The sequence below is a fragment of the Schistocerca americana genome, chromosome 1 (assembly GCF_021461395.2).
Source record: "Schistocerca americana isolate TAMUIC-IGC-003095 chromosome 1, iqSchAmer2.1, whole genome shotgun sequence".
Lineage (NCBI taxonomy): Eukaryota > Metazoa > Arthropoda > Insecta > Orthoptera > Acrididae > Schistocerca > Schistocerca americana.
This window is the reverse complement of record NC_060119.1, coordinates 683,281,404-683,302,824: the sequence shown is the minus strand read 5'-3', so window position 1 is coordinate 683,302,824 and position 21,421 is coordinate 683,281,404. Positions and strand designations below refer to the sequence as shown.

Genomic DNA, 21,421 nt, shown 5'->3' with positions numbered 1-21,421 from the left:
TAACTGTCATTGTACTTGCAATGGATCCTGATGCAGTTTGGAATTCCTGTGTGATGGTCTGGACTCCCAAAAACATACCATTTTCATATTAGGTGCACTGTGGTGCCACCTACTGCCAAGTACTCCATATCGGCGACCTCAGTAGTCATTAGACATCATGAGAGCACAGAATAGAGTGCTCTGCGGAACTCACAGACTTCGAACATGGTCAGGTGATAGGGTGTCACTTGTGTCAAAAGTCTATATGTGAGATTTCCACACTCCTAAGCACCCCTAGGTCCACTGTTTCCAATGTGATAGTGAGGTGGAAACGTGAAGGAACATGTGCAGCACAAAAGCGTGCAGGCCGACTTCGTCTGTTGATGAGGGGGTCACAAAATTTTAAAAATTACAAATCTGATTAGGCTTTCAAAACACTATATTTCAGATACTTTCTGACAAAATAAAGATGATTTTCCAGGAATTAAACATGTGAATGGAAAAATCATTTAAAGTGAAAAAGGCTAAAAATTAGTAAAAATCAAGGGTGCTTTAGAAACATTACTATAATTTTCAAATACTGCAAAATCAGTAAACATACATACTACAAAATATTTACGAAAGTGAGGGAAAATATGAGAACAAAATTTACTTACCGAATTAAATGAGAGGCCTGTCTTAAATAATTTATATTCACAACCCTTCCCCATCAACTGTCTCCTCTTTGTTTGTCTCGAGTGATAATCTTGTTGCACTCTTCGCAGCACTAATCTGATCCTTTGGGGAATTATTTTGGTAACATGCTCTTCCTGAAAACAAATTGTTCATTTTGCTGCTCTCCAAAGCAGTCTCACAGGCAGCAGTACTGGGAGGAACAATCAGTGATGCAAATGTAAGTTTGGTCGGTGACACTCTTTTTAATATATAATGCATTGAATGTAGCAGATATTTTACCGGCTCATGCAATATCAGCCCTCTCTTCTTCCACTGTTCGAAAGTCATCAAATTGGAATCTTGAAAACTCCAATTCTAATGTTTCTTTTTTTCTGTAATCAGGTAGGATGTCAGGAAATAGCTTATTCAACTTGACAACTTATGAAAAAGATTTACTTTGTCTAGATTCAATGACTGTGACTTTAATGTTTTTCTAAGAAGTCATCTATTGAAAATTTTTCTTTGGTGTAACTAAAAGATCTGTTATCTTCATAACAGATTTTCAAAACTTGGTATGGCGAATGTAGCTTCTAGTGTCTACACCAATGACAATATCTTCATCTCATGTGTAATATTTATTTGTTTGAAGTTTTAGTTCCAGCTGACAACCAGAAGTAGGTACTGCAGAAGGTTTGATAAATCCCACAATCAAATATGTAAATCGGTTAACTACTAACTAGTGTGCTATGAAGTTTATGAATTACTGGCTCTTCTTTTGGAAGGGATGCATTTGGTTTGGTGAATAACAAAAGAGTGTTGAGCAAGAAAAGAATTTAGAGTTTAGTAACTGGATTACTTAGAATAGGCTGTACTCTACATAAGTGAGAGTTGTTTATATTGTTTGAAGATTTCTCATTGAAAAATTTTACCAGAGGTTCCCATTGTTCAATTATTCTTTCTGTTGATTGGAGTGACGAGAGTCATCTTATACAAACATACTTCAGTATTTTATGGGGTTTATTGCTATATGTATTTTGACAAAGTTTAAAAAGTAGACTTTTTTGAGCTTTGTTGGCAAAAGTAGTAAATGTCCATTTCAAAATCTTCAACATCAAAATATTCAAGGCTTTTCACACCTGTTTATGGAGCTAAATGAAGCAAGAGGCAGGAACAGGTTCGTATTCTTGTATGTTGTTGAACTTTCTGAAATGACTCCTTTTATATGCCCCATCATTGTACATTTGCAATGAAATGCAATTTTTCCAAGAAATTCCTTCTCCTAGCAATTCCTCACTCAAGAGATTAAAAATTCTCTCATCAGTATTTAAACTTGATTCCACAAGAGTAGTATTGTGGTGCACATCTTTCTCGGTTTATCTTTAAAGTAAATAATGGGTAATTGGACACTAACAACTTTAATATCAGTGATGCTACCCGGTGTATAGGGCCTGGGACATCCAGGAGAAATGTGGGGAATTTTTTAGAATTCCGGAAAATTTTCAATATTTTAGCCTTCAGTTAATTTTTGTAATTTTGACTGGTAAGAACTAATAAACAGGAAAATGTTTCAAAGGCTTTAGGGTGAAGGCTATGCAATACTTCATAACAGTAAACTGCTGCCAACGAGCGTAATGTCACAACTGTTTACATTAAGTTCGTTTGAGCAGTTGCCCATGGGCTCACACACATGTGCAGTTTATTTGTGTATGGGCAGTACCTTCTCCTGCTTCCGGCTACTTGAAGTGGGGCTGTTAGCTGTATCAGCAGTGGCAACAAGCAGCCAGATGCTACCCAGAAAAAAATTTTCTGTCAAGCCAAAGCTGCCAGATTGCCACATGCACATAGCTATCTGGATTGTAGTGGGGAGGGGATTAGTGTCCACATAAGCCGTGTTTCCATTTAGTGATTTTTCTGTTTCCTTTTTGTTTACACTTCTCATATCGAATGAAAACATAACAGATTTCTTTGGTTGGGAGCTATCAAGTGAATAAAATACCTTCACATAATTATGGAAGGCTAACATTTGTTATTAGTTTCAGTTTTCTGATTTTAATTTATTTCCATGTTGTTGGTAGTCAATCACCTTGTAGAACAATGAAGTTATTTTTATCAGTTTGCTAAATAAATGTGGCTTTTATTAATTTTTTCCCCAGAGGCAGTAAATTTATTAGAAACAAAGTGTTTCATCCCGCACTATTGTCTAGTTTCGACTGTTCACTGAATTTCAAGTGTACCTTTTCATCATCTGGCACGTGTGGCAGTATGCCATAATGAAGAACCAAGCATTACATTATACAGTACTGGTACTCCAAGAAAATTTGCATCCCGAAAACCACACTGAAATCTTAATATCAGGTTGGGGCTTACTTCATTGTGAATCTGGACATATGAATGTGCATTTTAAGCTGAATTGTGCATTTTAGTATGGTGTAGGAAATTCCATTGCTCTTGGAGCATCCTAGTTCTTTTATGACATCATGTAAGACCTCTTAATGCCAAATATGTATGAACATATGCGCTTCCTCCGTCATTGTAGCTGGCCACGCGCAGTAGTGCATGTGTTCTGGCACTCTGGCAACTGCTGAAACAAAGCATTTCTAACAGGCCGTGGGAAAATATTGTGAACGGTGCTTTGAAAAGCATTAGTTCCAAATTAAATTTCCTTTTACGCAAGATTATGTTATCTGAGCGAATGTGCAATGAATTTGTTAAACCACAGAGCATTTGACTCTCATTTAAAACTCAACACATTGAGAGGACTAGCCACTTAGAAGACTTTCGAGCCCAAAAAGACCAGACATTAATGTCATTATTTAAAATATTACTGGCACATTTGTGTGACGTATCTTGTGTGTTTAACACACGCAAAAAAGACCACTTCTTACTACAATTGACGAGATAAGCAAATCCATGTTTACTGGTACTTGGAACATCTACAAAGCTTCTACCCATTCTTCTTTACTCAAAATATCATTTACACTGTTTAATTTCATATTGTCGTTTGTGTGAGGTTTGTCTTTATTTGAACTGTTTACAATAGCCGAAGGAACAAAAAAAGTGTAATTCATCACATTTTTGACAAAACAACAAAATAAATTCTTAGCAACTAATACTATAAACATAGTGTTTTTGATTCCTAAAACTATGAATAAAACCATTTTATGCAGATAATGTCACAAAATTACTGAAAATTTCATTGGTCTATAATAATTAACCCCTGGGACAGTTGTAAAAAAAATTCAAGGACGTGGCCATTACTATAAAAGTGTCAGTGTGGTGCATGTTATTAAGAAGGGATAAATAGGTGAACTGCGCACCTTTTGATGTCACTTGGTTAGAAGAACCACTACAGCTTACAGACAAATGCCTTGAAATTTGTGATGTCATTTGGTTGGAAAGCAGTTTTCTTTGTGTCCTTTAAACTGAAATGCAGAGAAGGAAAAATTTTCATCTCTCAACATAACCCATTTTGGTAAGGCCGGTATTACACTATCAAATTTCTTTGTCAAAGATGTGATCAAATATTCCGTCAAATATATTTGACAAAGATCTTTGATGTAGCGCTAGAAGGGGTATTACACTGTCATCAAATTTTTCGTCAAAGTTCAAGATGGCTGACAACAACTTGTTATTAACTGCAGCAGTTGCACGTACCGCAATTGCATTGTGTGCACATGCAGAAAAGAAGTGGAGGAAAAAAAGGAACCATACATATGAGGTTGACAGTCTTAAATTCCTGGGATTACAACTTGATAATAAATTCAGTTGGGAGGAGCACACCACAGAACTGCAGAAACGCTTTAACAAATCTGTATTTGCAATTCGGGTGTTAATAGCAGACATAGGCCACATAAAAATGAAAAAGCTTGCATACTTTGCCTACTTTCATTCCATAATGATATACGGGATAATATTTTGGAGTAAATCTTCAAGTCAAACAAAAGTTTTCAGAGTCCAAAAGCGTGTAATACGTATTATTTGTGGAGTAAATTCATGGACGTCCTGCAGAAACCTCTTCAAAGAACTGGGTATACTAACTACTGCCTCTCAGTATATTTACTCCTTAATGAAATTTGTCCTAAATAATATCTCTTTTTTCCAACAAACAACTCAGTTCATACATACAATACCAGGAACAAAAATGATCTGAACAAGGACTTAAAAGCACTTACTTTAGTTCAAAAATGGGTCCACTACTCAGGAACACTCATCTTCAATAATTTGCCAGCAAACATAAAAAATTTAGTTACAAATAAAGATCAGTTGAAAAGGAGCCTGAAATACTTACTAGTGCCCAACTCATTCTACTCCATTGACGAAATTTTTAATAGAAACAAATGATGTATACTATTAGTATTCTTATTTCAGCTTTAAAAAATTGACATTTTCCACATCCACGAGGATCTCCTCACGGGGCTATGGAACGAAAAACTAATCTAATCTGGGTGAAGCCGTGGGTTTTACGACGACACGATAAAAGCATTCAACAAAACTTGTTATGTGAGCTTACAGTGGATGACGTCAAGTCGTACATCAATTACTTAAGAATGGATGAGCATACATTTCTGTATGTGCTCAGTGAAGTGTATCCTCATATCACAAAGCACAATATTCACTTAAGAACTGCCAATCTTAAGAAGACAGGCTCACTGTAACACTCCGATTCCTTGCTACAGGAGAGGGTTGGGTCAGGTCAGGTCAGGTCAGGTCAGGTCAGGTCTCCAATCTTCTTAATCTATTTTTGTATTCAGGGTGCCTCACGTTCTAAAGCGCCTCATCAGCTTCATACATCTCTACTAATTTTGTAGTTGTCGGCACACACCAATTGTATTTACCGACAATGTTTATAAAAACTCTACAGACGACAGACAGATGACAGAACGCTACAGCGATGCTAGTGCTCCATGTGGTAACATGTCACATTGCAGTGAAGTGTGAACAGAAGACAAGCGATTTCTTTGATCAAATTTACAGCGAGGCCCTAGATTTGATCAAATATTGGACGACATTTGACAAAGTCCCTATTACACCATCAAAAATCTTTGACAAAGAAATTTGATAGTGTAATACCGGCCTAAGCCGTGGCAACAATGTCATTCATAGGCAGTTTACTACGTACTTGGAAAGTAAATTTTTACAACCTGTAAAACATTTCAAAATCATATGAGTAGTGAAATTTAAACAGTACCTTTTCCACTTTTTTAAAACATAAAATTGTAAAATGTCCTCTTTTGTGATTTTTTAGTAACTTCCCATAGTTCTGTAACTAAAGTGATCAAACATAATAGTTGGCAGCCATGCATTTTACAAGGTATCAATTGAAAAACATGTATTTTTAAGACATTCATGTCTAGGAATTGTTGTACACCTCGCATTACAGCTGTTATGCAGTTCAGGATAATTGTTTGAATATCCTACCATCGCTTCAGTACATTTGTGCATTCTTGGGAGAAGATGTTGTGTTTGCTTGTATGAATGCCTGTGTACATTCCTTAATGAGGACAGTAGTGTCTATGATGTAATCTAGCAGTTAATCACGCATATTCACCTTTCATTTGTACTACGCAGACTTCGTCCAGCCCCTGAAACAGAAATCTTAACAGTGTAAGGTCTGATGGTCGTGGTCACCAGTTAATTGCCCTACATCACCAGTTCAGTCATTGTGCTAAGTGCTATTGAGATGTTACCTCACATCTGGTAACGTGCGGAGGGGCTCCATCATGCAGAAAGTACATTGTAGTCCACATGGCCAAAGGAACTTCCTCAAGCTGTTCTGTAAATAAATTTTCCTAGAAATGCAAGTAATTTTGCCGTGTCATTTGCTCTTCTAAAATGACTGAACCTGTCGATGTATTATTGATCATGCCACACCAAACTTTGATCAAAAAATGAATTTGGAAAGTGGTGCCCCCCCCCCCCCCCCCCCTTGAAAACTATTGGCAAATGCTAATCAGTCATCTGTCCCTGCTATCGATAAAGCCACATACCGATAAGTTATCAAAGAATATACCACAATGATGACAATGAGGTAAATCGACACTGTTGAACAGTTAAAATGTGCAAATTCATGATGATTTGTGTCCAGTGGAGCTCGTGTAACTTGTTTAACAAAGTAAGTCTCAGTTAAAACAGTATGACATTGATGAGGTGACAAAGGAAGCAAGGTCACAGGATTGTGAGGATTCCACTGTAATACTGCCATTCCAGTGCTATCAAAATTATGTAGGCTTAGAACAAGCTTTGCATGGCAACAAAGGAAAGCTTTACTGCGGCCAAAATTCAAAAGTAGTTTGAGGAACCAATGGCACAAATAACACTAGAAAAGTGGAGCGTGTTGTACATCACACAGAGAATATATATGAAAGCCTGGGAAGTGCAAGGCAATTCTAGTGATTCTTGGATGTACCATAGCACAGATAACAAATGTGTTGAGAAAGGAAGTTACTAAACTGAGCGGCATTTACCCCTTGGTGTAATTTAAGTTTCTTCATTGTTTGAAGACGTGGCTTGTATTTTGAGTGACTAGCCCCTGCAGTGCTTCAGTAATAATATTTCTCCTCTGCACAAGTCAACATACTAAGTATACAGTACAGTGATGATACCTGTTTAAGCAGTTTATAATTTTAATGTTGTTAATTCTATTCATATGAATAATTCACATCCATTGGAGCAGTGCTTTCTTACAAGGTACACCAAATAAACAGGAGTCATACAGACTATGCCAAAAGACAGCACATGTCCTGCTCCTTTTTCTGAGATACACGAATAACAAGGAAACGTTAGTATCATGTTACCCACAAGAATGCCCAAAGTGATTTGGTTACTACAGTACTGCCAGGTGCATTCAATAGTGCACATTAACAAGGAGTGTGAAGTTAAATCCAGCAAAGCAGTGCATAGCTCTTGCTGCAGCAGCCATTTTCGTGCACATGTAGCAGTGACCTGTCGTGTTGCCCCTTCCACTTTCAATTGTGTTTCACTGTTAATCACTTTGGTATTCTGATCCAGGTGTAATACCTACTTTATAAATTAATGCAGACCTTATTAGTAAGTATTGTTCCTCAGCTATTATTCATTGTTGACATTTCTCTCCGTTGCCTCTGTCAACCATCAGTTTGGTACACCTAATTCAGTGTAAACAGTTCTCTTCCCCTTCAGATTTACACACAAATAAATTAGGTTAGAGCAAGTAACAGTGTTAATAAATTAATTGTGATGAACTGAAATACACACTACTTGGTTTTTCCTTATACTGTTATCATTTGTAGCATCTCTATTGCATTCATGTGTACTCCTGTATCTCTTCCTTAATTGTATACCAGTGAAGTTGAGAAATTTATACAGGCAAATACTCAAGAATTAGCCAAAGATAAATGGTTATGTCCGCTGTCTGGTAAAAAGTTTAAAGGACCAGAATTTGTTAGGAAGCACATTTTCAACAAGCACGCAGAAAAAGTTGAAGAAGTGAAGAAGGAGGTAATTTTTGCTCATTATATTTTCTTTGATTATAATTTTTTTTTTTTTTTTATGTGGTGGAGACTTAGAAGAAAATTAGTCAAGCAGCGTTTTAAAATTTAATAAATTGTAGAATTATGTGAGAGCACGCCTGAGACTGTGCTGGTTAAATGTATGTTTTTCAGTTGTTTTGGTAAAAAAGTAGCCAATAGTTTTCATACATCAAAATTTCTTTGCCATATGAAAGTTCAACTTCCTTGTAATTCTGTGATATTTTCTTATAATGTTCTCCTGAGAACTGGGCAACCGAATTATTACAGTGGTCTGCTTAACACTTTCATGGTTGCGTGGCTAGTGTGCCATTCAGCTGGCTGATGCTGTACATTTTCAGTTTTTTTTAATTTTGTGCAGCAGACTCTACTGTACAGGTCTTTATTATTTTATTGCATTTGGAAGGGGGGCAATTTTTCTATGAAACGCTGCAAAGAAACATCGACTTACACCATTGACTATTTTTTTGTATTGAAATGAAAATGTGTTTTCACAACAACAAAAGCTTTTTCACCCTTTACTTTTGTACAGAAAGATCAGTTTAGAATTTGTTTGTATAAAAAGTGAAATTGTTCGAAAATGTGGTTTTCTTCATTTAAAATTACTTAGTAACTTTTGGCCCTGTTTTCTGGAAAACTTACTCTTACATCACATTCTTCACAATAGTACCTTATATCTCTTCTTGTCACTTTCTGTGCAAACTTGATATCTCCTCGGAGGCTATTTTGACTTTTTTCAAGCACTTAATCAGTTCTGGGAGTCTTCCACTGATTCTATATACAGATGAACTGTTTTGAGTGAAAGTATATTCAAGTAGTCTACCTTTGTTTAGTATAGTCTCTGCCAATTCAGTAATGAACTAAACAATCTGTTTATTAGTAGGTCTGTACTTTTATATAAAACATACGAGTTTACATCCATCTTCATAAAAACCAACTAACTTTCATCAACCACTGTATTTGCCTCCTTTCAAATTAGTAGTAGCCCATTAGTTGGTCATGTGGTTCTATCATTCATAACTTTGTTGTGACACTGACATTGGATGCAGTCAGCAGTCATTTTGTGTTTTGCTGTCGAAATAAATACAGCCCTGGTATTTTTCCATTTCACAAACAACAAACAAAAGTTTATTTTGTAAGCACGTGTGCTACTACATTTTTAGCTACTACTTTTCTGTTTTTATAACTGAACCCACTGCCTTAGTTTTGCTTTTCCATAAAAGCTAGAGTAGATCAGGGCTAGGTAAAAGTGATCCACGTATAGAATATGGCCTTTACCATAGGAAATTTCACTCTTGCCTGTTTACTACACGCAAAGTGCTTTTATTAGCATTTGCCTGACTACCAGAATATATTTCACATTTCATAATTTATCTACCATCACTTCCACATAACATAAAAAATTTTATGCCTTATTTGTTTGGCTTATGTTTTGTATCATCTTTGAAACTAGTTTGCCACAAAAAAGGCAAATTCTTTCATCTATAGGGAGATTTTCTCTCGGTTTGCATGTCGTTTTGCTTTTTGTCATGAATGTATGAAAAGATGGGTCTCACTTTGTGAATATGGTTGTGCCCATCTTGATATTTTTAATAAAAAGTCATATTATCTATGAGGCGAAACATTCACAAATTGACAGAAAACAATCTCTTGGTTAACACTTCTCTGCAGAGAACGTCTGCAGTAGAGAATTTGTAGACAAATAATCAGTCATTTTCAGTTTACTAACAAAGCACAAATGTAAAACCACATCAAAAATCTTCAGTTCTCTGAGTTTCACAGTAATCCACTTGTAGCTTTGCTCTCTTTGTGCTTCATCAAAAACGTTGGTGAAACAATTAAACACAAACAGGTTCTGGTCAATTTGAATTTGGCATGATTCTTCAGAAATTGGAGGCTGTGGAGCTGTACTGTCATCATCTATCCACTGCCCATATGAAAGAGGCAGATTGATAGCTTGAGACAGAGGGATTTCTGATACAGCATCAACATCAGGAGTTTCACCTTGAGCACATTTGTTCATCAAGCTCTGAACCGCTATTGTTCAGCAAAAACTCTTATCTGATTATCATGTAAACCGGTTGGTCAGCATTTCAATCTTTCTTGCTGTTTATTATTTATGTTTGTTCTCAACATGACACCTGAGAATACTTTTGGTTTCCTGTTCAAGTAATCCTGTTTCAGATTATTTGTGATTGTCATTGAAACAGGGTTTTGGACAATTGTGAAACTTTTGTTACTCACTGAAGACATCCCATTCTGTTAAGAAATATGAATTTTTTGTTAAGGAAATCATGTACTGTAATAATAAATATAAGTAACCTTTATTATGAGATGTTATTATAGCATTACTACGTTCTCTCTGGATTTGTGTAACACTTGGCAATCTTTCAGCTGTATTGTTATTTCTATAGAGGAATTTTTAATTCACCTCTGTGTTCCAGGTTGAATATTTTAACAACTACTTACGAGATCCAAAGAGACCACAGCTGCCAGAACATCCAGGGAATCGACAGGGGAGAAAGGATTCAGGAGCGGATAGCAGAGAAGGCTTTCCTGCACCTGCTCCGTATGTTCCTCAGTGAGTTCTTTAATAGATGTAATGGGCAGCTGAAGTTTTATCACATACTGGTTTGTGGGCAGCAAATACTGCAATTGAACAGGGTTGTTATGTCAACAGAACAGTGATGGATTCATTGAAACTGGACCTGCAATTCAGCACCTGTCATACTACTAATTTAAGACAAATATGAAAATAAGTCCTATGGTGTGGCCAAGGTGTATGCCTTCCGGGAGCCTTATTCAACTGACACTGTGCTCAGTCTTTATTGACATCATATTTGCTATACTTTTAAATTAACAATTCTTGCTTCTTATGCTCTTTGAAGATTGGGTATAGTTATTGATGTACTTACAGCATTATTAAAGAAATAATATTATTGCTTGATTGTTCATCAGTAGGATAATAACCACTTATCATGTAAAAGGGCATTGATCAGCAGATTACCTTCCAGTATTTTACTAGTGTCATAGAAGTCTGGGCAACACTGTTAGTCATTCTTAGCCAATGTAAACAATGAAAATAGTATCAGCGTTTGGTCTACCTTGAATGCTTTTAGATAAAAAAAAAAGTTGGGATGTAAATGTTACCCAACCACTTAACTTTCATAATTATATGTAGATTTAGTGTGCAGGCTACCGCACATCTGTGTAGGTGTAGGTGATCTTGAAACTCTAATTTATGTACAGATTTGGGTAATATAATTTCACAAGTGCTGTAGTTGTGTGTTGCCAGAGTGCAGAATTGCTGATTGAGTAGGTTTTACCTACATTTGCTGTATACATTTAACTGCAGCAGTCTCAGAATGTCAGAGTCCTTGTGTATCAGCTGTGTGTGGATATACCTTCTTGTTGGGAATATGTCCCTTGAAGACCTTGTACTAGCCCATAGGGATGACCACATTTTGATATAATACAGGGTGTATATGACCCGGGACATCCGGGAGATCTGGGAAAAACCTAGGAATTTTTTCATCTGGGGGAAAACCGGGATAAACCCGGGAATTTTTCAGAATTCCAGGAATTTTTCATTGTTTTAATTTTCAGTTAAATTTTTGTGATTTTGAGAGGTATGAACCAATGCTCTAACAAAGGATATTACTGTATCCTGTTTCTGCAGAATAATACTGCAGCAACAAAACATGAAGGAGAGAAAAAAAATGAAAATAAAACTTAAGTCGCAAAACAAATACACCATATACAACAATAAAACACAGTGCTCATACAAGCATTTGCCAACTGCAAAGTGTGTCAAAGGCTTTACGAAGACCATGCAATGCTCCCTAACAACAAATTGTCTCCGATGAGCGAGACGTCACAACTGTTCACTTTGGATTTGTTTGAGCAGTTACGGGCGGGCTCTTGTGCATGTGCAGTTGAGTCGCGTTTGAGAAGTATCTATCTATATTTGGATCCCGCTCCAGCTACTACTAGGTCTGGGTGCTGAAGAGTCCTCTCCATTTGGCCCAGTCCTCTCACCACTTTTCTTCCTCCACTTGCTGCCTTGTCACACCCCTCCTTTCCACAGATATTCTCACTCCCATTTTCCACCATGTTCTTGGATGCTCTTAACATGTCCAATCTCTCTCTCTCTCTCTCACTCACTCGCTCATACTTAAATGTTTAAGGTCCTTTCTAATATCTACATTCCTTACTCTGTCCATTCTTGTTTTTCCGTAACTGCTCTGAGAAATTTCCTTTCCCTTGCTTGCAGTCTGCTCTAGTCCCTTTCTGTCATTGTCCATGTTTCTCCTCCATAGGTGGCAATATACATAAGAAGTTTTGCTTTTTCTGAAACTATTAATTTTGTTGGTTATTCTTCCATGACTAGATATTTCACTCCCTAAATAAGTGAAACTGTCTGCCACTTTGAGGGGTTCTCCACCCAAAGTAATATTACCACTGCAAGCTCTTTGCTTTGCATATTTTGAGAAGTGGTAATGTATCCAAAGGTCTTGGGTTGGATCCTCAATTAATCCTAGGATCTTTATCTGTCACATACCACGTCATTCACCTCCAGCAGTATTTGTTTGATGTGAAAAATGCCAAGTTGTACAATGGGGAATCAATGCTAAACTGTAGGTCCCCCTATAACTTACTGGGTACGTCAGTTCAAAGGTCAAAGGAAGGCAGTGGCATATGATCTCCAACAGGACTATGCCTAGTAAAGCTCCATGGTGTTCAAAACAATATTCAGGGTGATGATTGCTTTACTTACTATCAAAGATAAAATGGTGCTTATAGCCCTTAAGGTATGCATTTTAGAGCCCATGCCTACTCGATTCTCTTGCTTTGAAAGATCATTCTTGTAATATTGCTAAATATCAACCGTTTCTCCAGGGACGCCCTGTATACCATTTTACGAAGTCGTATTGTCTACAAAATGGAACTTCATATATACTACGTCCTCAAAAACAAACAAACAACCGTACCAGCTTTAGACATTTTACACTTACAGCAAGTATAACTACACATTGGTTTATAACTAAAGAAATTATCAAGAATATCAGTTTGTCTTGCGACTTCAGAGTCTGTAACCATAAACATCCTGTATGCCAATACATCACAGTGTAGAAAGTTCTCCAAACTAGTCACTAATGAACTGAAAGCAGAGTTTACAGAGAAGGTGACTTTGGGGAAGATCAGTTTGGATTCTGGAGAAATGTAGGAACACACAAGGCAGTACTGACAATACGACTTCTCATAGAAGATAGGTTAAGGAAAGGTAAACCTACATTTATTGCATTTGCAGACCTAGAGAAAGCTTCTGGTAATGTTGACTGGAATACTCTTTTTTTTCATGTTCTAAAGGGGGCAAGGGTAAAACACAGAAAGTGAAAGGCTGTTTACAGTCTGTACAGGGTTGTACCCTATCCTCAATGTAATTCACTATTGAGCAAGCAGTAAAGGAAACAAAAGAAAAATTTGGAGTAGGAATTGAAGTCCAGGGAGAAGAAATAAAAAAATTGAGATATGCTCATGACATTGTAATTCTGCTGGAGACGGCAAAGGACATGAAAGAGCAATTGAACGGAATGGAAATGGTCTTGAAAGGAGGATATAAGATGAACATCAACAGAAGCAAAAGAGGATAGTGGAACGTAGTCGAATTAAATCAGGTGATGCTGAGGGAGTTAGATTATGAAATGAGAAACCTAAGGTGTAATGAGATTTGTTATTTGGGCAGCAAAATAACAGATGATAACCAAAGTAGAGAAGATATAAAATGTAGACTAGCAATGGCAAGAAAAGTATTTCTGAAATAAAGAGATTTGTTAACATCAAATGTAAATGTATGTGTGTCAAGTCTTTCCTGAAAGTATTTGTATGGAGTGTAGCCATGCAGGGAAGCAAAACACGGACGGTTAACAGTTTAGACAAGAAGAGAATAGAAGCTTTTGAAATGTGGTGCTACAGAAGAATGCCGAAGATTAGATGGGCAGATCACATAAATAATGAAAAGGTACTGAATTGAATTGGGGAGAAAAGATACTTGTGACACAACCTGACTAGAAGAAGGGATGACACATACTGAGACATTGAAGGATCACCAATTTAGTACTGGAGGGAAGCATGGGGGGTAAAAATCATAAAGGGAGACCAAGAGATAAATACAGTAAACAGATCCAGAAGGCTGTAGGTTGCAGTTGCTACTTGGAGATGAAGAGGCTTGCACAGGATAGAGTAGCAGGCATCAAACCAGTCTCGGGACTGAAGACGACAACAACAACAACAAAAACAACAATGTTGATCAATCCAGGTTAGCTTTGACAATACTTTTGATTGATAATCAGCAGGTTTGCAATAATTTGGTAGTTTTGTACATTGTGGGCAAAGTTCACATACTTAATGTACTAAGGAACAGAGAGCAATTCTAAAAAGTCTCCACTCCTTCCTTCGTGAAACTATTAACGATCATACAGATGTGTACCATATAAATATTTTAGCTAGTTCACTTTACCGCCTAAATTAGGTTTTCAAGTATTTGGAGTATTTCATAATTTAACTGTGATTTTGTTAACTTTCTGATTTTTTTCTGTAAAACTGATAAATGTGGTGGTAGCACACTCATGTGGTTTTTACCTTGATATATAGGTTCTCTTTCTCTGCAGTGTTTAGAGTATCCATACTCTTCTGTTTGTTTTCCTCCTCATGGTTTTAAACCTTCCACCTGCCATAACTGCACTCAACAGTGTTGTTTGCCCCATATGTGGCATGTGCCCTCGCAGGTCTCTCACTGTCGTCTGTTTGTGGTTTTCCCGTTAGTACAGCATGATAAACAAGATGGTGGTTGCTGTCGGGATCCTACTTAAGGTTCTTTCGCATATTGTGTGGTCCTTTTCCTCACTGTAACATTTCTAGAGTGTTTTGTGATACTGCAAATAATCATTTTCTAACAGAGTTTTTCATCTCGATAACGTTTTATGTTCTCTATTTTATAAAATAGACACAGAAGTTTCATTCCACAGACAACATATGGTGGAAGACACCCTTAGTTCTTTCACGCTTAATGTGGGTAATGCCTGGTCATCAATTTGTTGTTAATTTTTCATTTTTGAATGACTGCTTGGTCGTAATGGTAATATGTTGTTCCCATCATTACAGTGTATGCCAGAAGGTGAAATTTTATTATTCTGAAACTGGCCATAAACAATAAAATATTGGTTCAACAACTGTTGCACTATCTTTCATTTTATGAAAATAGACTTGTACAGTTGCAATTGCGCTACCCAAAGAACTCTTTAAAAACATAGTAATATTATCACTCATCATTTAATTCATTGCTATTCTGCTGCTTGTTTATACAGACAGTTTTATGTTGAAAATTTTTTTTGCAGTTACCAGTATAATTATGGGGGTCGTCACGCTGGTTATGGAGGCCACGGCTTTGGATATGGTTATAATCAGGGCTACAACCAAGGGTATGCAAGACCAAACCGGGGAGGATACAGTCGCGGCAGGTAAGGTAGCTACTACACTTTTCTAATCATTGTTTGATATTAGTAGAGTATTCCTCAATTTCTATAACACAGTATAAAGCTTCTTTTACAACCACTTATAAGATGGTACCTTTTTATCTGTGAATTGGTTGGTGTGTAATTTTAGACTCATAAATAAAAATGAAAGTGGGGCAGGGAGAAGATTACATTGCTTAAGTTCTAGGCAACTCCTACAAGTTTGTGGTGCTTTTGTGAAAAACTGAGTGTATGCACTGGAAAAATTATTGCTATATATAATTTCATTATCTGCAGCTTGTGGTCTTGTAGTAAGTGTTGCTGCCTCTATATCACGGGGTCCTGGGTTTGATTCCTGACCAGGTCAGAGATTTTCTTTTCGTCGGGACTGGATATTTGTGGTGTTCTAACAATTGCATCTCATCAAATGGTATAATCAACTCAGAAAGACTTGCACCAGTGAACCAAAAGCCCAGATGGGGTCTCCTCGTTAATAATGCTGTACAATCATTTCATTCCATTTTTATTAATTTTTTTACTTCATAGCAGCATTTATTTTCATTTGAGATGGATTTGACACTGCACCCCCCCCCCCCCTCTCTCTCTCTCTCTCTCTCTCTCTCTCTCTCTCTCCTCCACAAGCTATAAAAAGGTAAAAATATAAATATTTTCTTGGATTATGTGGTAAGTTTACACTGTTCATCTTTCCCACTATTTTGCACATATTTTCCACGTTCGACTTAGAAAATTCATAACCTAACATTAAACCTTTTCATGAGAGGAATATGCATTTCACCTCTTTCAAGAGAAGAAATAGAGCTTGTATTAAGACAAATTACACCTGATGATAGACCCACAGGGTCCATATATAGATAAAATTAAATTAATATTTGGTTTAAGTTAGAAAATTTCTTATTCAAAGAATATATTTCTCCACTTAATGTGTCAGCATGTAACACTGTTGTCATCTGTTTGTTACTTATGATCCTCTGTGACATACAAAACATTTACTTCAGGCATACTAACAGACTGGAAAGCGTTGTTGGAATGCAAATGATTAAATTTTATTTGCACTCTAAAATTTATCGTCGACATTGCTTGCCTTAGTTCCCTAGTTTCATTGTATTCTTTTGCCAGTACTGACCTCTGTTTATTGATATATAAGAGCTACCAATAACGGAAAAGTTGCAAGAAGACCGGTATATGATTAAACAGAACTTGAAAACAATTTTTACTTTTATGAATAACATAAATGGAATAGAGAAATGACATGATCATTTACATAAATAATTTTAATCATCCTTTATATTGAGTAAACCCTCAGAGATGCAGGAAAGCTAGTGCAACTTCTCTTTGTGGATTCAGAAGTGGGAGGAGTGATACATAATTTATAGCTTCGTTTGGGAAACTACAGTAGCCTTATTGATTTTCCTGTATCTTGTTGTTGATGCCCAAGTTATCTGTCTCAACTATTGATGGAATGCATTGTATCTCTGAATACCTTGGCAGATTTAGCAGCTGTAGGAGAAAAAATTAGGTGTTAATTTTTTAAGCGTCACTCCTCAGTAGATGAAATAATTTTTGTCCCGTTGCAGTCATGTATACTTAGGTTTTCTGTTGTTTGAGAATGGGGCAGGAATTAAATCACATGAGATTGTAAAATATGTGTGGACTTTTTGTTTCATTCGTTCTACCTGCTGTAGAAAGAAATATTGTACATTACCTTGTGGTAAAACTACTTCTGTTGACAACTGAAAACTGAAGTTATTGAAAATTCCTACTAATGAAGTGGTGAACACAGCAGGCTACAGAGTGAAACAAACAGTTGTTTTAGGTATGGAAGAGAAATTACTAAGAAAATTAAGATGTAAAACTGCAAGAAATGCCAAAAAAATATAAGGTTGAAAGTGGAAAATTACTGGGAAAACAGTTTCATTATGTGGACATACACACATTAGAAAAAGTTATACATCATCCCGGTTCCTAGCACTCCTGAAAATAGACGTTGATTGTGGATATTGTATCACAGACACAATCCCTTTGACTGTTCAGAGATGTCACTAAACCTGCCCAAAGATGTAAACAACCATGCATGAGTAGCACCTATTAGACGGGGGGGGGGGGGGGGGGGGGGGGGGGGTCCAACAGCCGATTAGTTCCAGTCATTCCACCAGGAAGGAGGTACACAGTTTGTGTTGTCTGTAGTTCAACCATGCCCAGACGGTCAATGCCGCAGCTCGATCGCGTATGCATTGTTACTTTGTACCAGGAAGGGCTATCAACAAGGGAAGTGTCCAGGTGTCTCAGAGTGAAACAAAGTTATGTTGTTCGGGCATGGAGGAGATGCAGCGAGACAGGAACTGTCAATGACATGCCTCCCTCAGGCCGCCCAAGGGCTACTACTGCAGTGAATGACCATTGCCTACAGATTATGGTTCGGAGGAACCATGGCAGCAACACCACCATGTTGAATAATGCTTTTTGTGCAGCCACAGGACGTCATGTTACGACTCAAACTGTACACAATAGGTTGCATGATGTGCAACTTTACTGCCAACGTCCAGGGTGAGGTCCATCTTTGCAACCACGCCACTATGCAGCATGGTACAGATAGGCCCAGTATCATGCCCAATGGACCGTTCAGGATTGGCATCACATTCTCTTCATCGATAAGTGCCGCATATGCCTTCAACCAGACAATCGTCGGAGACGTGTTTGGAGGCAACCCTGTCCAGCGAGTGCAGCAAGGTGAAGGTTCCCTGCTGTTTTGGGGCAGTGTTATGTGGGGCCGACGTATGCTGGTGGTGGTCATGGAAGGCGCTGTAATGGCTGTACGATACGTGAATGCCATTCTGCAACCGATAATGGAACCATATAGGCAGCATATTGGCGAGGCATTCATCTTCACGGACAATTCACACCCCTGTCATGCACATGTTGTGCATGGTTCCCTCCATGATAATGACATCACTCAACTAGAGCGGCCAGTATGTTCGCCAGACATAAACCCTATCGAACATGCCTGGGATAGATTGAAAAGGGCTGCTTATGGACGATGTGACCCACCAACCACTCTGAGGGATCTAGACTGAATTGCCGTTGAGGAGTGGGACAATCTGGACCAACAGTGCCTTGATGAACTTGTGGATAGTATGCCACGACGAATACAGGCATCCATCAGTGCAAGAGTACGTGCTACTGGGTATTAGAGGTACCGGTGTGTACAGAAATCAGGAACACCACCTCTGAAGGTCTCACTGTATGGTCGTACAACATGCAGTGTGTGGTATTCATGAGCAGTAAAAAGGGAGGAAATGATGTTTACGTTGATCTCTATTCCAATTTTCTGCACAGGTTCTGCAACTCTTGGAACTGAGGTGATGAAAAACTATTTTTTGATGTGTGTATTTACAATAAGTGGAATTATAACCCTTTTTATTGTCTGCAGAACATGTGGCATTTGTTTCCCATCCTAGTATCCGTGCATATAGTATCTGTACTGTTGGTAAAGATCACCGTTTGTCAGAATAAGCAGTATTATAGTTTAAGTGTGTTGTAATTACTTTGCAATACTCAAACATATTAATTTTTATTACACCAAATTGTCATATGGTCGGATGAGGGCTAGACTTTTTTTTTGTTTGTTTATTTTGGTTTTCAGGTCCCCGCCTATTGAATCTGCTCGTCCAATAGTTTCTTATAAAGATGTAGATGTGCCAGAGGTTCCAGAGATCTTCTGATTATAATTTATTTTTACATAATGACATGCACACCCTTTGTGCATATTTTATTTGCTGGTGGCAGAAATTAGAAATGTTAACACTTTTTCTTGAATATATATTATTGTTACTAAAGCTATAAAGAAGTATAAATCGTGGTTTGTATTGAGACATTTACTATATGTATGTTGTGACATGGTATGCACCACTTCATTGTTAGGTGCAAGCTGACTTTCTGCTTTCTGTGACCAAAATAATTCATTTGCACCTAAATGTCTGACAGAATTGTTGTAGTAACTGGGGGCTCAATTTGTACTGAATTCATCATATAGTTCAAAAATTTTGCATTGTCTACAGTTTAGGGCATGTTCTTTGTTTGTTTGTTTGAAGTATTACAGTTATGTTGTGAAATCTACATAAGCCTAATAATGGGCATATCTTGTCACAGTTTGTTATTTCTTACAGCTCTAATGATGTTACATAAATTTGTTAAGAAAAAATTGAATGGTATTGTGATGTGTTGTATAGACAAATTTAACATGTCAGATGCTTAAGGATAATAAAACACTTTTGTTATTTTAGTTAACTTCCTTAGTAAATTAATTTCAGACATATGTAATCCTCCAGCTCTTGAACCTTTATTGAAATGATCTGTGAACCATTTTGCATGGTGTGTATAGAATGTTTACTTGGAATGGATGAATATTTTCCCCTCAGGACGGATTGCTATTTTTGTTGTTTTGTGTTTAAGTATGTATTTGTGTGAAAGATTTTAAACATAAATTTCTGACTCATCACTACCAGTTAAATGTTCTAATCAGATTTTTTTCTTGTCAGGGGTGGTGGTGAATATCGTCCAGTAATTCATTACCGAGACTTGGATGCTCCAAGAGAACCTGAAGAGTTTATTTGATATGATAACACAAATCAGTCTTTGTGTGCTTGGTATTCTTTTATGTATGGTACTAGAATGTGATGTTGTCAGAACAGGCTTTAGTTTCTGCTGTGTTGCTAGAGACTGTCACCTCAACTGCAGCAATTCACTTTTGTACTCACATTAAAACTTAGCTGCTTTAGCCTCTTGAATTATTTCAGATATATCTATCAACATTGACAGAAATGTTAGGTGTTTATAGTCCTTCACTATATGCTGCAATGTGGCAATGTCTTGCATTTAATCATAGACATATGTAAGACATACTGATTGTTTTGTTGTCATTATGTAAAAGAATAGTCTGCTAATACTTCCAGTACATCACCCCAGGGAACATATGCAATTGTGAAATTTTTTTACAAAGCTAGGAAGTATTTATTGTCTCTCACATGTGTTTTGGTAACACAAGTGTGTGTGTGTGTGTGTGTGTGTGTGTGTGTGTGTGTGTGTGTGTGTGTGTGTGCGCGCGCGCGTGCACGCGCATTTCTACAGAACAGGGAGGAGACTGAGACACTAATCAATGTAATATACATCTTCCATAATTTAAGCAATTTTCAGAGTATGTTTAGCAAGTAAAATGTTATTTGTACATTATTTTTACCCCAACCAGTATGAAAATTATGAACACTTTGTTCATAGAATTAAATGGCTGTAAATTTTCGTGCAATGTGGGACAGTATTTGAAAATATGTTATGACTTTAAATTACATCTGCTGACAATTTGAATCCCAACACTTTTAATGCTTGTAGCTGATAGCATTTTACTGCAAGAAGCATTGATCGTGATGACTCATGGGATGATATGAATTTCCCATTTGTGATGAATAAATTTATGATGGCTTACTTTTACATGTCTGTTTCCTTTCTTGTTTACCTCTTATGAGACAAGGGTTCCATGAGCACTTTGTGTATGCATTATTTGACCCCACTAGTTGTATGCTGTAATTCTTGGGAGGAAGTAATCGATTTCAGAGGATACCTGTATGAACGGTACCACAGTTTTCAATTAATAATGTACTGTTATATAGACTATGGTGATAGTCCGATAGAGATGTTTGCTTACAGTTTCGTAGCAATAAATCAGTGTTAACGCATTATGTGTAAAGAGTAGTTTTT

General features: G+C 37.0%; 1 protein-coding gene across 9 annotated transcripts in view; it reads left to right on the top strand.

Annotated features, from left to right (window-relative positions):
- LOC124609023 (serrate RNA effector molecule homolog) overlaps positions 1-21,154 on the top strand; it is a 199,970-nt gene extending 178,816 nt beyond the window's left edge. For 5 of the 9 annotated variants that reach the window (XM_047140043.1, XM_047140041.1, XM_047140036.1 and 2 more), the window contains 4 exons: positions 7,956-8,109; positions 10,583-10,719; positions 15,536-15,658; positions 19,314-19,957. In XM_047140043.1, the coding sequence (XP_046995999.1) occupies positions 7,956-8,109; positions 10,583-10,719; positions 15,536-15,658; positions 19,314-19,392 (493 nt within the window). In that variant the 3' untranslated portion in view covers positions 19,393-19,957. Of the gene's footprint in view, positions 1-7,955; positions 8,110-10,582; positions 10,720-15,535; positions 15,664-19,313; positions 19,958-20,208 lie in introns of those variants that run through there. The other 4 variants (XM_047140040.1, XM_047140038.1, XM_047140042.1 and 1 more) reach the window with 4 other exon arrangements.
- Positions 21,155-21,421: the final 267 nt, after the last annotated feature.